At 45.5% G+C, this 16,674-nt stretch overlaps 1 protein-coding gene across 1 annotated transcript in view; it reads left to right on the forward strand.

Moving 5' to 3' along the window:
* LOC143961571 (alpha-N-acetylneuraminide alpha-2,8-sialyltransferase-like) overlaps nt 1-16,129 on the forward strand; it is a 100,724-nt gene extending 84,595 nt beyond the window's left edge. The window contains exons 5-7 of the mRNA XM_077470880.1: nt 1,433-1,542; nt 11,724-11,810; nt 14,753-16,129. Coding sequence (XP_077327006.1) covers nt 1,433-1,542; nt 11,724-11,810; nt 14,753-15,212 — 657 coding nt within the window. The 3' untranslated portion in view covers nt 15,213-16,129. The remainder of the gene's footprint in view (nt 1-1,432; nt 1,543-11,723; nt 11,811-14,752) is intronic.
* The last annotated feature ends 545 nt before the right edge of the window (nt 16,130-16,674 follow it).

Raw genomic sequence — 16,674 nt, forward strand, 5'->3', positions numbered from 1 at the left:
TGCAAAGATTGCAGATGGCAATGCTATTGTCAGCAGCGGACACGTTAAAAAAAGCCCACACTGCGGAGCCATGTGCCGGCGTCCTGGGAGCACCAGATGTGACCGTACATGGTTGATGCCTCGCTTTTGATACATTAGCAGTCTGCTTTGTCCCTCCTGTGCAATGTAAGTTCTTCCTGCTTCTCCTCCCTATCTACTGGTCTATATCTTCCTCTGAACTCCCCTCCTCTTCCTCTCTTGTGGGCACCCACGTGACATCACTAGACACGTCATCAGCGACGTCACCTTCCCCACCGCTATAATTAGAGATCTCGGAGTAGGCAGCAACAGCGGGGACCAACCTCCTCCTTGGGCTGATCTGGGTACTGTCGTCAGACTGCTGAGTGGCGGTTGTTGCTACATCCTCTTCCTGATCCAATGCCAAGAGTGGCTGCGTATCGGAAATGTCTTGATATGGATCGGAAAATAATTCCTGTGACTCAAGCGGAAGGTATGTGGTGGTGGTGGTGGTGGTGGTGTTGGTAGTAGTGTCTTTGGGGGTGCACATAGCAGAGAGTGAAGAAGAGGGTGCAGATTGAGAGGATGAGGAGGGTGCAGAAGAGTAAGGCTGAGTGAGCCACTCAACCAAGTCTGGTGTGTCCTTTGATGTAATCGCACGCGCCTTCTGCAATTTGCCACTTTGGCTCAAGCCTGTTGCTCCTGCCCTACCCCTACCACCCCTGTGGAAGGGCCTGCCTCTTCCTCTGCCTGTCATTTTTTTATATGACCCTGTGACAAAAGTCTCTAGAGAAGTGCAGTATGTTGTTTTTGGGGGCCACTGGTCTATCACACCAGTTATAATACTTTTTTTTTTTATTGCGTTTGTCACTCTTTGTATCGCTGCAGAACCGCTCAGCAGTCAAAATGCTGCACAGTGGAAATGCACTATACTATGCTTTCTATATGTGCAAGTATTTTATACGTGTATTACACACCTATATACTGCACACCAAATAGTACACCTATACCAGTCCTTAAAAGGACCTTTGTGGACCTAGTAGCTAGTGATTTGCAGACTGTCTCTCAGTCCCTACACTGATAAAAGACTGCTGCAGAAACCAGCAGTAATCTGCAGCACAGCCCTGCACCAGCACCCTATTCCTAGGTCCGCCGGACTTTTGGGTAGGAAAATCCTGCTGGAGCCCACACACAATCGAATTGTCCAACGGATTCCAGTCCGCCGGAACCAAGTCCGTCGAAAAGTCTAATCTTGTGTACCCGGCATTAGATGTGGGGTCATTGATTTTTATACTGTTTTGGTTGGCGTATCAGACCAATGAAGAATAGAGGTCTTTGGGTAACACCTAATCCTGTCATTGATTGCCTTGGTATTGAAGTTATGAATAGATCTCCAATAAGGTTGGATTATGAACAGGTCTCTCTTTTATTCCAGGAGTCCCCATTCCATAAGCCAATCAAAAGATGTGCAGTGGTGGGCAATGGAGGAATTTTAAACAACAGCTTTTGTGGCGCTGAAATTGACCAGGCTGACTTTGTGTTTAGGTAAGGGTAAAATAAGAGAATGCCCAATGAAGCATTTTAAATTGACTATGGGCATCTCCCACCTTCAGCTATACCGTGTTCTAAATGAAATTACTTCAAATTAGAAACTGTCTAATTTTTAAAGGAATTATTATTACTATGTACTGTACACTGTAGTGTTCAGCCTTGAAGTGATTGTGAAGTCTTTATCCCCTATAAAAATAACAAATATGTTATACTTACCTGCTCTGTGTAGTGGTTTTGCACAGAGCAACCCAAATCCTCCTCTTCTCAGGTCCCTCTTCTGTGCTCCTGGCTCCTCCCTCCAGTTCAGTGCCTCCACATCAAGAAGCTTGCTATGGGGGCACCCGAGCCAAGTCCATTCAGACACAGAGCACTGACCCGGCCCCGCCCCTCTCTCTCCTGATTGGCTAGCTGACTTTGATTGACAGCAGGGGCAGTCAATGTGTCTCAGACAATCAGGAGGGAGAATCTCGGATGGCTGAGACACTCGTGGACATCGCTGGACAGGTAAGTGTTGGGGGCGGCTAAAGGGGGCTGCTGCACACAATAGGCTTATTATCTTAAAGCGGTAGTAAACTCGCTATTTTTTTTTTTTTTTACACCTGCAAAGCAAAAGGCATAATGAGCTGGTATGCACCGCATACTAGCTCATTATGAAATACTTACCTTAGAACGAGGCCCGACATCTGGCCCGATCCACGCCGAGGGAGCCGACATGCTCCCTCTGCTTTTCTTTTCCGGGTATCGCGGCTCCGGCGCTGTGAGTGGCTGGAGCCGCAATATCGTCACTCTCGCGCATGCGCGCGGGAGATTTCTTTCCGGCCGGTCAGCCACTGACGGATTTTCTGGCCGAGAATCCCCTTGTGCGCATGCGCCGCTGCAGTCAGCGGCGCATACCGAGGGGAATATCTCCTAAACCGTACAGGTTTAGGAGATATTTTTTTTTACCTACAGGTAAGCCTTATTATAGGCTTTCCTGTAGGTAAAAGTCCCAAAAATGAGTATACAACTAGTGATGGACGAACTTCCGACGGGACGTTTCGCGAACGCGAAATGCGAACGGACCCAAACGTTCGCGAAACCGACCGTTCGCCGCGGGCCCCATTGACTTCAATGGGAGGCGAACTTTGCAAACCTTCATGTCGAATTTGCGGCCACGTGGTAATTATTAGGGGGTAAAACGTAGTCCCACCATCTGGACAATGACATAATACATGTATGAGGTGAATTTGGGATCGATAACTACAAGCATTTTTATTTTATTTGGGAAATTGTTCTAACAATTCAGGACTATGGAGCTAATGAAGGCAATGGAGGAGAGGGAAGGTCAGGGACCAGGGTAGGCAAAGAAGAGGGTGCAGGAGATGATCACCAGCAGCGTGACATACCGGAATGACACATGCACCGTGATAGAGGCATCTGACAGCAGCACCGTAATACAGAGCACTGACAGCAGCACCGTGACATACAGCGCTGACAGCAGCACCGTGACATACAGCGCTGACAGCAGCACCGTGACATACAGCGCTGACAGCAGCACCGTGACATACAGCGCTGACAGCAGCACCGTGACATACAGCGCTGACAGCAGCACCGTGACATACAGCGCTGACAGCAGCACCGTGACATACAGCGCTGACAGCAGCACCGTGACATACAGCGCTGACAGCAGCACCGTGACATACAGCGCTGACAGCAGCACCGTGACATACAGCGCTGACAGCAGCACCGTGACATACAGCACTGACAGCAGCACCGTAAGCAGCCCCAGGAGGAAGTCAGCACAGCACAGGGATGGTGTGATCCCCTCATAATAAGAACCCCCAGGAGGAAGTCAGCACAGCACAGGGATAGTGTGATCCCTTCATAATAAGAACCCCCAGGAGGAAGTCAGCACAGCACAGGGATATCATAAGCAGCCCCAGTAGAAATATGACACCGCTCAACCTCTTCAAAGAGGAGGGTAGGGGCATATAGTACGGTGTGCTTTTTTGGGTCAAGGAAGTGAGCCAAATGAATTAAGAAGGTCTGTGTGCTTGATTAAAAAAATAGTTTATAGACATATACATGGTCTACTGGTCACATGTGTTGAATTCCTCCGAGATCCATGCCTCATTCATTTTTAGAAATGTGAGGTAGTTAACACTGTGGTGAGCTAGGCGAGTACGCTTATCGGTCACAATCCCCCCTGCTGCGCTGAACGTCCTTTCGGACAGGACACTGGATGAGGGGCAAGCCAACAGTTCGATTGCAAATTGGGCAAGCTCTGGCCAGAGGTCAAGCCTGCCCACCCAGTAGTCTAGGGGTTCATCACTCCTCAGAGCGTCCACATCGGCCGTTAACCCAATGTAGTCGGACACCTGACGGTCTAGGCGTTCCCTGATGCTGGATCCGGATGACACCTGTCGATGGGTCGGCTGAAAGAATGACCTCATATCCGAAGTCACCAACACATCTTCAAACCGGCCTCTTCTTGCAGGCGCTGTTGGATTGGTACCCGCAAATCCTTCTCTGGGAGTGGGAATTGCTCCTCTGCCAGCGCACGCAAAAGCAGAATGCAGCATTTCTCGAAGCAAGGCCTGGAAGTGCTGCATTCTGACAGCCCTCTGCGACGGCGGTAACATTTCCGCCATTTTGTGTTTGTACCGGGGGTCTAAGTACGTTGCCACCCAGTACTGGTCCTTGACCCTCATGCTTTTTATACGGGGGTCCCTATTAAAACACTGGAGCATGAAGGCCCCCATTTGCACTAAAGTGGAAGCGGTGTGGTGGCCTGGCTCCTGCTCATCATCCAGGATAATGTCGTCCTCTTCATTCTCCTCTCCCCATCCTCGCACAACAGGGATCCCAGAAAGGTTTAAAGCATGCTCTTCTTGCTCCTGCTCATCCGCCCCGGCACCATCCTCCTCTGACTCCTCATCAGACTCCTGTTGTTGACTTGTCTCAGATAGAGTAGCCCCCCCTGGGAATTCATCCAGCATTGCGACTTCCTCATCTTCCCGCTCCTGCTCCTCCACAGCCTGATCAATGACACGACGCAATGCACGCTCCAGAAAGAAGGCATAAGGTACCATGTCACTGATGGCGCCATGGCTGCGACTGACCAGTTTGGTGATCTCCTCAAATGGCCGCAGAAGTCTGCATGTGTCGCGCATGAGCAGCCACTGGCGCGGTGAAAAAAAACCCAGCTCCCCAGAACCGTTTCTTTCGCAGAGTTCATACAGGTAGACGTTAACTGCACGTTTCTGCTGGAGCAGCCTATCAAGCATATAGAAGGTTGAGTTCCATCGCGTCGGGCAATCGCAAATAAGACGTCTGACCGGCAGATGGTGTCGCCGCTGAATGTCAGCAAGGCGAGCCATGGCCGTGTAAGATCTTCTGAAATGGGCCGAGATTTTCCTTGCCTGCCGCAAGATGTCCTGGACCCCAGGGTATTTGACAAGGAATCGCTGCACGACCAAGTTTAAGACGTGTGCCATGCACGGCACGTGCGTGATTTTGCCCTGTTTCAATGCGCTAAGCAGATTGGCACCGTTGTCACACACCACTTTACCAACTGTCAAATTGAGCGGTGTTAGCCACTCATCTGCCTGTGAACGCAAAGCTGAAAGGAGTGCCGGGCCAGTGTGGCTCTTTGCTTCCAGGCACAACAGACGCAGCACGGCATGGCAACGTCTCACCTGGCATGTGGAATAGGTTCTGGGGAGCTTGGGCGGTGCAGTGGAAGAGACGCTAGCAGCGGAAAAGGAGGAGGCAGCTGAGGAGGAGAGGGAGGAGGATGGAGTAGGAGGAGGAGAAGAAGAGTCAGGCCTGCATGCAATCCGTGGCGGTAAAACCAAATCTACACGGGTGCCACGGGTTACATGCTTGACGGCCGTCAGAAGGTTCACCCAGTGGGCAGTAAAACTGATATACCTTCCCTGCCCGTGTTTGCTAGACCACGTGTCTGTGGTCAGATGTATCTTGGCACCGACACTGTGTGCCAGAGATACATTCACTTGCCGCTGAACATGGCCATATAGCTCTGGGATGCCCTTCTCTGAGAAATACTTCCTTCCTGGGACCTTCCATTGTGGTGTTCCAATGGCCACAAATTTGCGAAAGGCCTCCGAGTCCACCAGTTTATATGGCAGTAGTTGGCGGGCTATGAGTTCTGACAAGCCAGCCGCCAACCGTTGGGCAAGAGGGTTATCCGGCATCATCATTTTTTTACGCTCAAACATTAGGCCCACGGAAGCCTGCCTTTTTGCAGAAAAATGTGAGCTTGGCGTGATGGAAGGTGGAGTGGAGGACAATTGTGAGGAGAGAGGAGAAGGAGAAGTAGAAGACGAGGCTGGACGGTGAGAGCCTGCAGTGTGGCTTTGTGTGTTCCGTTGCTCCCACTGGGCTCGGTGATGGCTGCTCATGTGCCTTCTTAAGGCGGTCGTCCCTAGGTGAGTATTGGGCTTACCGCGACTAACGCGTTGACTGCAAAGATTGCAGATGGCAACGCTATTGTCAGCAGCGGACACGTTAAAAAAAGCCCACACTGCGGAGCCATGTGCCGGTGTCCTGGGAGCGCCAGATGTGACCGTACATGGTCGATGACTCGCTCCTGATACATTTGCAGTCTGCTTTGTCCCTGCTGTGCAATGTAAGTCATTGCTGCTTCTCCTCCCTATCTGCTGGTCCATATCTCCCTCTGAACTCCCCTCCTCTTCCTCTCTTGTGGGCACCCACGTGACATCACTAGACACGTCATCATCAACGTCACCTTCCCCACCGCTATAAGTAGAGATCTCGGAGTAGGCAGCAACACCGGGGACCAACCTCCTCCTTGGGCTGATCTGGGTACTGGCGTCAGACTGCTGAGTAGCGCTTGTTGCTACCTCCTCTTCCTGATCCAATACCAAGAGTGGCTGCGCATCAGAAATGTCCTCTTGATATGGATCGGAAAATAATTCCAGTGACTCAAGCGGAAGGTATGTGGTGGTGGTGGTGGTGGTCGTGTTGTTGGTGGTAGTGTCTTTGGGGGTGCACATAGCAGAGAGTGAAGAAGAGGGTGCAGATCGAGAGGATGAGGAGGGTGCAGAAGAGTAAGGCTGAGCGAGCCACTCAACCAAGTCTGGTGCATCCTTTAAAGTAATTGAACGCACCTTCTGCAACTTCCCACTTTGGCTCAAGCCTGTTGCTCCTGCCCTACCCCTACCACCCCTGCGGAAGGGCCTGCCTCTTCCTCTGCATGTCATTTTTTAAATGACCCTGTGACAAAACTCTTAGTCCCTATACCGCTGAAGGACTGCTGCAGTATAGGTGAGCGGTCAGCAGTGGTGCACGTCAACCCTATCTATTGTGGACCTATAGCGGTCCTTACAGAACAGCAGACTGTACCGCACTCAAGCCTATGTACCGTAGCACCCTATACCAAGTTACCAGTCCTTATAAGAACTTTTGTGGACCAAGCAGGTTGTGTATTAGTGTTTAGCAGACTGTACGTCAGTCCCTATACCGCTGAAGGACTGCTGCAGTATAGGGCAGCGGTCAGCAGTGGTGCACGTCAACCCTATCTATTGTGGACCGATAGCGGTCCTTACAGAACAGCAGACTGTACCGCACTCAAGCCTATGTACCGTAGCACCCTATACCAAGTTACCAGTCCTTATAAGAACTTTTGTGGACCAAGCAGGTTGTGTATTAGTGTTTAGCAGACTGTACGTCAGTCCCTATACCGCTGAAGGACTGCTGCAGTATAGGGCAGCGGTCAGCAGTGGTGCACGTCAACCCTATCTATTGTGGACCGATAGCGGTCCTTACAGAACAGCAGACTGTACCGCACTCAAGCCTATGTACCGTAGCACCCTATACCAAGTTACCAGTCCTTATAAGAACTTTTGTGGACCAAGCAGGTTGTGTATTAGTGTTTAGCAGACTGTACGTCAGTCCCTATACCGCTGAAGGACTGCTGCAGTATAGGGCAGCGGTCAGCAGTGGTGCACGTCAACCCTATCTATTGTGGACCGATAGCGGTCCTTACAGAACAGCAGACTGTACCGCACTCAAGCCTATGTACCGTAGCACCCTATACCAAGTTACCAGTCCTTATAAGAACTTTTGTGGAACAAGCAGGTTGTGTGTTAGTGATTAGCAGACTGTACGTCAGTCCCTATACCGCTGAAGGACTGCTGCAGTATAGGTGAGCGGTCAGCAGTGGTGCACGTCAACCCTATCTATTGTGGACCGATAGCGGTCCTTACAGAACAGCAGACTGTACCGCACTCAAGCCTATGTACCGTAGCACCCTATACCAAGTTACCAGTCCTTATAAGAACTTTTGTGGACCAAGCAGGTTGTGTATTAGTGTTTAGCAGACTGTACGTCAGTCCCTATACCGCTGAAGGACTGCTGCAGTATAGGGCAGCGGTCAGCAGTGGTGCACGTCAACCCTATCTATTGTGGACCGATAGCGGTCCTTACAGAACAGCAGACTGTACCGCACTCAAGCCTATGTACCGTAGCACCCTATACCAAGTTACCAGTCCTTATAAGAACTTTTGTGGAACAAGCAGGTTGTGTATTAGTGTTTAGCAGACTGTACGTCAGTCCCTATACCGCTGAAGGACTGCTGCAGTATAGGTGAGCGGTCAGCAGTGGTGCACGTCAACCCTATCTATTGTGGACCGATAGCGGTCCTTACAGAACAGCAGACTGTACCGCACTCAAGCCTATGTACCGTAGCACCCTATACCAAGTTACCAGTCCTTATAAGAACTTTTGTGGAACAAGCAGGTTGTGTGTTAGTGATTAGCAGACTGTACGTCAGTCCCTATACCGCTGAAGGACTGCTGCAGTATAGGTGAGCGGTCAGCAGTGGTGCACGTCAACCCTATCTATTGTGGACCGATAGCGGTCCTTACAGAACAGCAGACTGTACCGCACTCAAGCCTATGTACCGTAGCACCCTATACCAAGTTACCAGTCCTTATAAGAACTTTTGTGGAACAAGCAGGTTGTGTATTAGTGTTTAGCAGACTGTACGTCAGTCCCTATACCGCTGAAGGACTGCTGCAGTATAGGTGAGCGGTCAGCAGTGGTGCACGTCAACCCTATCTATTGTGGACCGATAGCGGTCCTTACAGAACAGCAGACTGTACCGCACTCAAGCCTATGTACCGTAGCACCCTATACCAAGTTACCAGTCCTTATAAGAACTTTTGTGGACCAAGCAGGTTGTGTATTAGTTTTTAGCAGACTGTACGTCAGTCCCTATACCGCTGAAGGACTGCTGCAGTATAGGGCAGCGGTCAGCAGTGGTGCACGTCAACCCTATCTATTGTGGACCGATAGCGGTCCTTACAGAACAGCAGACTGTACCGCACTCAAGCCTATGTACCGTAGCACCCTATACCAAGTTACCAGTCCTTATAAGAACTTTTGTGGAACAAGCAGGTTGTGTGTTAGTGATTAGCAGACTGTACGTCAGTCCCTATACCGCTGAAGGACTGCTGCAGTATAGGGCAGCGGTCAGCAGTGGTGCACGTCAACCCTATCTATTGTGGACCGATAGCGGTCCTTACAGAACAGCAGACTGTACCGCACTCAAGCCTATGTACCGTAGCACCCTATACCAAGTTACCAGTCCTTATAAGAACTTTTGTGGAACAAGTGAGTTGTGAATGTTTAGCAGACTGCAGCAGAAGGGCAGCAGTCAAGTATAATATCCTTTCTATATTTGGAAGAAAGAATATTATACATGTACAAGCCTATTACTGTACCACTGATACCAGTCCTGAAAAGAACCTTTGTGGAACTAATAATAACAGCAAGTCTTTAAAATTACCCTCACTGCCTGACAACACTGCTTCCTTCCTGTCCCTATACAAATTGGCAAAAAAAGAGAACGATTAGTGGTTACTGGAACAGCTCTTTTGTGGACCTTGATAGTAACAGCTAATGATGATGATGATGATGATGATGATGAAAGACTAATCTGGCTGTCCCTGTAGCATACACCGTCCTTTCCCTTTCTCTAAACTAACAAAAGACACTCAGGCTGCTGCAAGAATCAGCAGCACAGCAAACCTATCAACACCTAACACCTATACCAGTCCTGAAAAGAACTTTTGTGTACCAAATAGCTAGTGGTTTATCTCTCCCTACTCCACACAGGAACCTGTCCCTATCTTAACAGAAGAAAGAATGTAAAATGGCCACCGGATCGGGTGTATTTATAGGTTAGGGGGAATGTACAAGTGTCCATGTGCTGTCATGTCTCAATTGGCTGTCCTGTATCACATGATAAACGTGTCACCAAAGGTTAAAGTTCTTGTATACATTAAACACGTAAGTCCGCCGCGGCGAACGACGGAAAAAGGCGTTCGAACGTGCGGACCGCGAATGTCGGAAATTCGCCGCGAAACGACCGCCGGGCGAACCGTTCGGCCATCACTATATACAACCACTTTAATGTATAGAATGCATTATAGCGGGGTTCCACCCTAAAGGGGAACTTCCGCTCATCAGAACTCTCCCCCCCTCACAGTTGGCCCCTTTCAGGGGGGGGGGGGGGTGGAGATACCTGCCTAAGACAGGTATTTGCACCCACTTCCAGGCATAGACTCCCATGGGAGTCTATGCCATTTCCTGTCCCGGCGCGCTGTCTGCTGGGACACACACGGGCTCCAGAGACAGCGCGGACCATTCCTATTGCGCTGCGCGACTTGCGCATGCGCAGTAGGGAACCAGGAAGTAAAGCCGCAACGCTTCACTTCCTGTTTCCCTCACCTAGTATGGCGGCGGCAGCAGTGGAAAGCCGAGTGATTGGCCTCGGCTGCCAACATCGCTGGACCCTGGGACAGGTGAGTGCCCATTTGTTAAAAGTCAGCAGCTGTAGTATTTATAGCTGCTGGCTTTTAATATTTTTTTTTCAGTGAAATTCCTTTTTAAGGTAAAAAAAAAACCTTCTACCTTTACAACCACTTTAAGACTTTGCCATCTGCTGGTCATAACTCAACATTGCAGCTCAAGTCTCTGCAGTGCACACCTGACCTAATCAAAAGTGCTTAAGTTGACTGCTGGACGTTTCGTCTGAGCCTGACTGACAGGTTAATGTGTCTGCTCATGTATGGAAATGTATTGCAAAAGAGCCCCTGTTTTCAACCTCACATTACATAACAAGGTTCTGCTAAATAGTGCCACACAATGGATTTGCTTTTCTCCTGCTATAAGGTTAGGAGCCTACTGGCTAGTGGCGGCTGGTGGTTCCCCACCCCACACCCCGCCTCGCTGCCTGCCGGTCAACAGGCATTTACCCATCTAGGTGGTCTTTAAAAAAAAAAATTCGAAACTAAACAAATTTGCACATGTCTACGCAGAATCTCTGTCTTCTCTACTAACAGAACGGTGGTTAATAATAGGTATTGGAATTTCCATTCAAATTTGGCTGTTAGTGAACGTAACGCATACGAATTTACGAATTATCCAAAATAATGAATGCCGCATCTAAACAAATGGAACGTAACAAATTAATAATAATAAATAGTAATAATAATTAAAACTTTTACATTTTATTTATTATTATTAATTATTAATTTGTTCCGTTACATTTGTTTAGATGCGGCATTCGCTATTCCGGGTTAATTCATTACTTCGGATAAATTTGTATTCTTTACGTTCACTAACAGCCAAATTTGAAAGGAAATTCCAATACCTAGAATTTAATAGTTAGTAATAGTTATGTTATTATTAGTTAGTTATTATTTCCGATTTTCCCATTTTCCGGTTGTCGGGTTATTGAATTTCCGAATTCTCAAATTTACGAATAATAGGAAAAATTTGTTTAATTGTTTTGGGTTAAGTATCCGAATTAACAAATTTGTCACCTTGAGAAGCTCATCTTTATGCTCCTCCTATCCACAAGCTCCTTTATATCATATAAGCACTGCAACACAGCTGACTGTGCTGCTTCTCACTCTTCCAGTTTTGAGCTCTGCTGTACAGGGATTGCAGTAAAGTGATACCAGGTCAGATTCACATATTTTCACAGCTTGTATTTTTTTTTTTATTATTTGTATTTTTGGATACAGTACTGAACTAACTTTTGTAAAGTTCGGCTTGAAGATTAAAAAAAATATACAAAAAAAATACTAAAAATATACACTTAATAATAATGCACTGCACTATCTCTTTTTAATTTATTGCAGGTTGAATTTACCTCCGCTGAACTGGACCAATGACGTGGGGACAAAAACCGATGTCGTCACTGCAAACCCAAGCATCCTAGTGAATAAGTGAGTGCGGTGTTTTCCTAACCACTTTAGCTCCGGAAAGGTTTTATCCCCCCCCTTCATGACCAGGCAATTTTTTTGCTAATTGGCACTGCGCTATTTGTGCGTTCATGCAATACTGTGTACAAATTAAATTTATAAACATTTTTCACACAAATAGAACTTTTTTTAGGTGGTATTTGATCACCTCTGGTTTTTTATTTTTTTAATATATAAATAAATAATAATTAAAAAAAACAATATTTTTAACTTTCTGCTATAAAACATATCCCACAAAATTAAAAAAAAAAATCAGATCTCTTAACCATTTCAGTCCCGGAAGATTTAGCTGCTGAATGACCGGGCCTTTTTTTTGTGATTTGGCACTGCGTCGCTTTAACTGACAATTTTGCGTGCGTGCGACGTTGCACCCAAACAAAATTGACATCTTTTTTCCCACAAATAGAGCTTTCTTTTAGCGCTATAAACAAAAAAAAGTTTTTTTTTTTTTTTTAAAAGCAATATTTTTTACTTTTTGCTATAATAAATATCCCCATTTTTGTTTTAAAAAAGCAAATTTTTTCTCAGTTTAGGCTGATATATATTCTTCTATATATTTTTTTGGGGAAAAAAAATATTATATTGATTGGTTTGCGCAAAAGTTATAGCGTCTACAAAATAGGGGATAGATTTATAGCATTTTATATATATAAAAATTATAATAAATATATATATATATATATAATATATATATAATATACATATTATATATATATATATATATATATATATATATATATATATATATATATATATATATATATATATATATATATATAAAATATTATATAATTTATTATAATTTTTTTTACTAGTAATGGCGGTGATCTGCGATTTTTATTGTGACTGTGACATTATGGCGGACACAATGGACACTTTTGACAATTTTTTAGGACCATTCACATCTATACAGCGATCAGTGCTATAAAAATGCACTGATTACTGTGTAAATTACACTGGCAGGGAAGGGGTTAACAATAGGGGGAAATCAAGGGGTTAACTGTGTTCCCTATGTGTGTTCTAACTGTAGGGGGAGGGGACTGACTAGGGGAAGAGACAGATCGATGTTCATACTTAGTATGAACACACAATATGTCTCCTCTCCCCTGAAATTACTGGGATTTGTGTGTTTACACACACATGCCTGTTCTTACTTCTAGACTATTTAAATTTGCCATCAATATTTAGGCGTTGTGAGAGTGCTGTACTCTGCCACTGTGTGAAAGGGGTGTCCTATCACACAGGATTCCCATTTAGCCAGGTTGAGGGGCTCCAGGGTGCTTGTGGGCGGCCTGCAGAGGGAACTGGTTTTTCAGTGGTTGGTAGGACCCAGGTTGGGACCTGGAGCCTAGAGATTTCATAGACTTTGGTGGGATAAAATCTCCAATCCTGGTTTCAGGCACCACCAACACACTATTTGGGCAGGTGTGTGCTGGGCTTTTAGAAGAATCATGACTGTGGTTTTGGACTCCACCCCAGCAAACAGAGGAACTCTCAAATTACAGTCATTTTGAAGGACCATTTCTGGTTTCCTTTGCCATTTTACCCCTTTATCCTGCAAAATTAACTTTCTTTTCTGAATATCTATAGCTATAAGGTTGGAGGTTTCCCATTCAGCCAAGTTGAAGGACTCCAGGGTGCTTGTGGCCTTCAGAAGGAACTGTTTTTTCAGTGGTTGGTAGACCCAGAATGAGAACTGGAGCCTAGAGATTTTGTAAAAACATTGGTGGGATCAAATATCTAATCCTGGTTTCAGGAACCCCCAGCACACTAATTGGGCAAGTGGGTGCTGAGGTTTTAGAAGAATCATGACTGTGGGTTTGGGCACAACCCCATCAGACAGAGGAACTCCCAAATGACAGTAATTTGAAGGACATTCCTGGTTTCCTTTGCCCCTTTACGCCGCAGAATTAACTTTCTTTTCTGTATATATATATATATATATATATATATATATATATATATATATACATACATATATACTGTATATAGCTGGAAGGTTGGAAGTTTCTCATTCAGCCAGATTGAAGGACTCTAGGGTGATTGGGGCCTTCAGAAGGAACTGTCAGTGGTTGGTAGACCAGGATTGGACCTGGGTCCTAGAGATTTTGTAGAGACTTTGATGGGATAAAATCTCCAATCCTGGTTTCCAGAACCGTCCACCAGCACACTAATTGGGCAAGTGTGTGCTGGGATTTTAGAAGAATCGTGGCTGTGGTTTTGGGCTCCACCCCAGCAGATAGAGGAACTCCCAAATTACAGTGATTTTGAAGGACTATTCCTGGTTTCCTTTGTCCCTTTACTACATAGAATTAACTTTCTTTTCTGTATATCTATAGATGGAAGGTGGAAGTATTAATGTATGCTTGCCAGTACCGGGACAGGCTGGTGCAGAGCCCAGGGCAAGAATGAAGAACTATAATAAAACCTAATTCTGGTGCTATTCCTGTTCAGTGTACATAATCCTTAAAAACCCTTGTGAAATCAAACACCGTGCAAAACAATGATTACCATCATTATAACTGATGCCAGGTTCACTAAATATTGCATATGTGATTTGGATGGTGGGAGAGACCTAGAGCTTCCCTAGGAGTCCTGCAAAAAAAAAAAATATTGTGCAAAGTCCTTGCAATTATGGCCCTGATGGAGTTTCACCTTAAAAACCCAGTGGTGCAAGGCCCTGATTTTGACCAGTGGTCACCATGATCTTATCTGCCTAGCGGTCCGCCATTTTATTCTCTAGGGTGTTAGAAAAAAAAAATTGGGGGTTATAAGTAATTATAAATGTTTTAACTTGTAACTCAAAAAGAGGCTCGGTCCTTAAGTGGTTAAGTAATTGTATCCTCATGTATTACTCGACTATAGAGTCTCACTTTAAATACACATAATTACCTCTCTTCCATTAGGTTCAGCAGTCTGATGGAAAGGAGGAAACCATTCAGCATTAGGATGAAGGAGTATGGCCCTACTTTAGTCATCCTACCAGCATTCTCTTACTTGCGGGACACAGAGATCTCTCTCCGGGCAATGTACACCATCAATGACTTTGACTTGAACAGCAGAGTTGTCTTCTTCAACCCAGACTACCTCAAGAACTTGGCGGATTACTGGAAACATATAGGAGTCAAGGCTCCTCGGCTCTCTTCCGGACTTATGTTGGTGAGTGCAGCCATTGAAATTTGCGATGAGGTGACAGTCTATGGCTTTTGGCCCTTTTCCCAAGACTTGGATGGAGTTCCAATTCCTCACCACTATTATGACAATGTTCTACCAACTCCTAAATTTCACGCCATGCCCGAGGAATTTTATCAATACCTACAAATGCACATTCTAGGGTCTCTACGCCTAAACCTGGGACAATGTTAAATGTTCTGTACAGCACACCATTTATTGAACAATAGGAGTACAGGAAGTTCATAATACTGGACTGTTATTTTCACATGGTGACACAATTTAAAATTTTAAGATTTCAATTCTATACATCTATTAAAGTGTTACTAAACCCAGTAATATGAAATTAGTTCCTCTGCCCCCCCCACAGTGCCCACAGATTATAAATCTTTTTACAATTAAAATATTGCCACTATATACCTTTTTTGCTGATCTGTATACCACAGACACATGATAAACTGCAGAGTTTGTCTAGTGCTGAGTTTTTCAGGTAGGAGGATATTTCCACTACAGCCTGTATACATGCCCACATGTGTGATGTCAATATCATGGGACCTGAACAGTTCAACTTCAACAGGAAATGTTCTCTCCAGCAATGGAGACTAAACTGAGCATGTGTAGGATGGCTACCCTCATTGTATTTTATGGCCTCACCAAGCTAAACAGTCCAGGAGGAAAGGATCTGTCCATATCGGAACAAAGAGCCTTTTTACGCGATGCAGAAGATTAACCCCTTTAGTTCCACAGGGAGTATAACAAGCATATACAGACCGATTTTACAGGTGTAGGTTTAGTAACACTTTAAGCTATAAACTTTGGCTGTAAGTAGGGCTGAGCCAAAAACTTGAATAATGTTTTATTTGGACTTTTATCATGGATTCTGAGGACTTGAGCCAAATTATTTTTGGTGGCTTGGTTTTCCGAAAGGTTTATGGGAGCCATGTGACCTCCAAGGGACCAATGAAAGACACTAGAAAAGTTCTCCGGTATAAAAAGTGTTAATTCCCTTGACAACGTCTGTTCAGACGAAATGTACGTTGGGGTAAGGTGGAGCATGTGCTGATGTTATCCTCACCTAGCTGGAGCTGGCTCTAGCAGCGTATGTGTTTTTTTTTTTTGCATGTTAACAAAGAGATTCAATTTGTAAGTAGCTTTTTGTCTTTTAATCAATAAATTGTAAGCAATGTCACACCATCGGAGGTCTGTCCTACTCTTTTATTGAGCCTTATAGACCCACAGGGTGAGGATTCCATAGTTCTAGTTTGATGTGGAGTACCACTGACACCCTCCTATTGGATGATCCATTGTTACACTACTGTGCCTTGCCAGACCTCCTGTAATTTGGGGTCGGCATTTCTGGTAAGCAGCTTGATTTACCCAGGTGGTGGGTTCACTGATCATATTTAGTTACAGCAGCTCGTGTGGACATCATTGTTTGAACAAACTGGACTGGATACATTTTGAATACATGTTGTCTGTTTTGTATTTATTTGTTTTTGTTCCTGAATTTCTTCACACACACATTACTGTGTATTTTCAATTACACACAGTGACATTTTGGAGTGGATACACTCTGAACACATCTGTCCATGGATTTGATTATTGTTTTACCTTGGACTTAGTTTTATTTTCCCTATACTTGTTTTTGGTTGTTTAT

The sequence above is a fragment of the Lithobates pipiens genome, unplaced genomic scaffold (genome assembly GCF_037356315.1).
Source record: "Lithobates pipiens isolate NorthernLeopardFrog02 unplaced genomic scaffold, aLitPip1_a1.2 Scaffold_8, whole genome shotgun sequence".
NCBI classification, from domain to species: domain Eukaryota; kingdom Metazoa; phylum Chordata; class Amphibia; order Anura; family Ranidae; genus Lithobates; species Lithobates pipiens.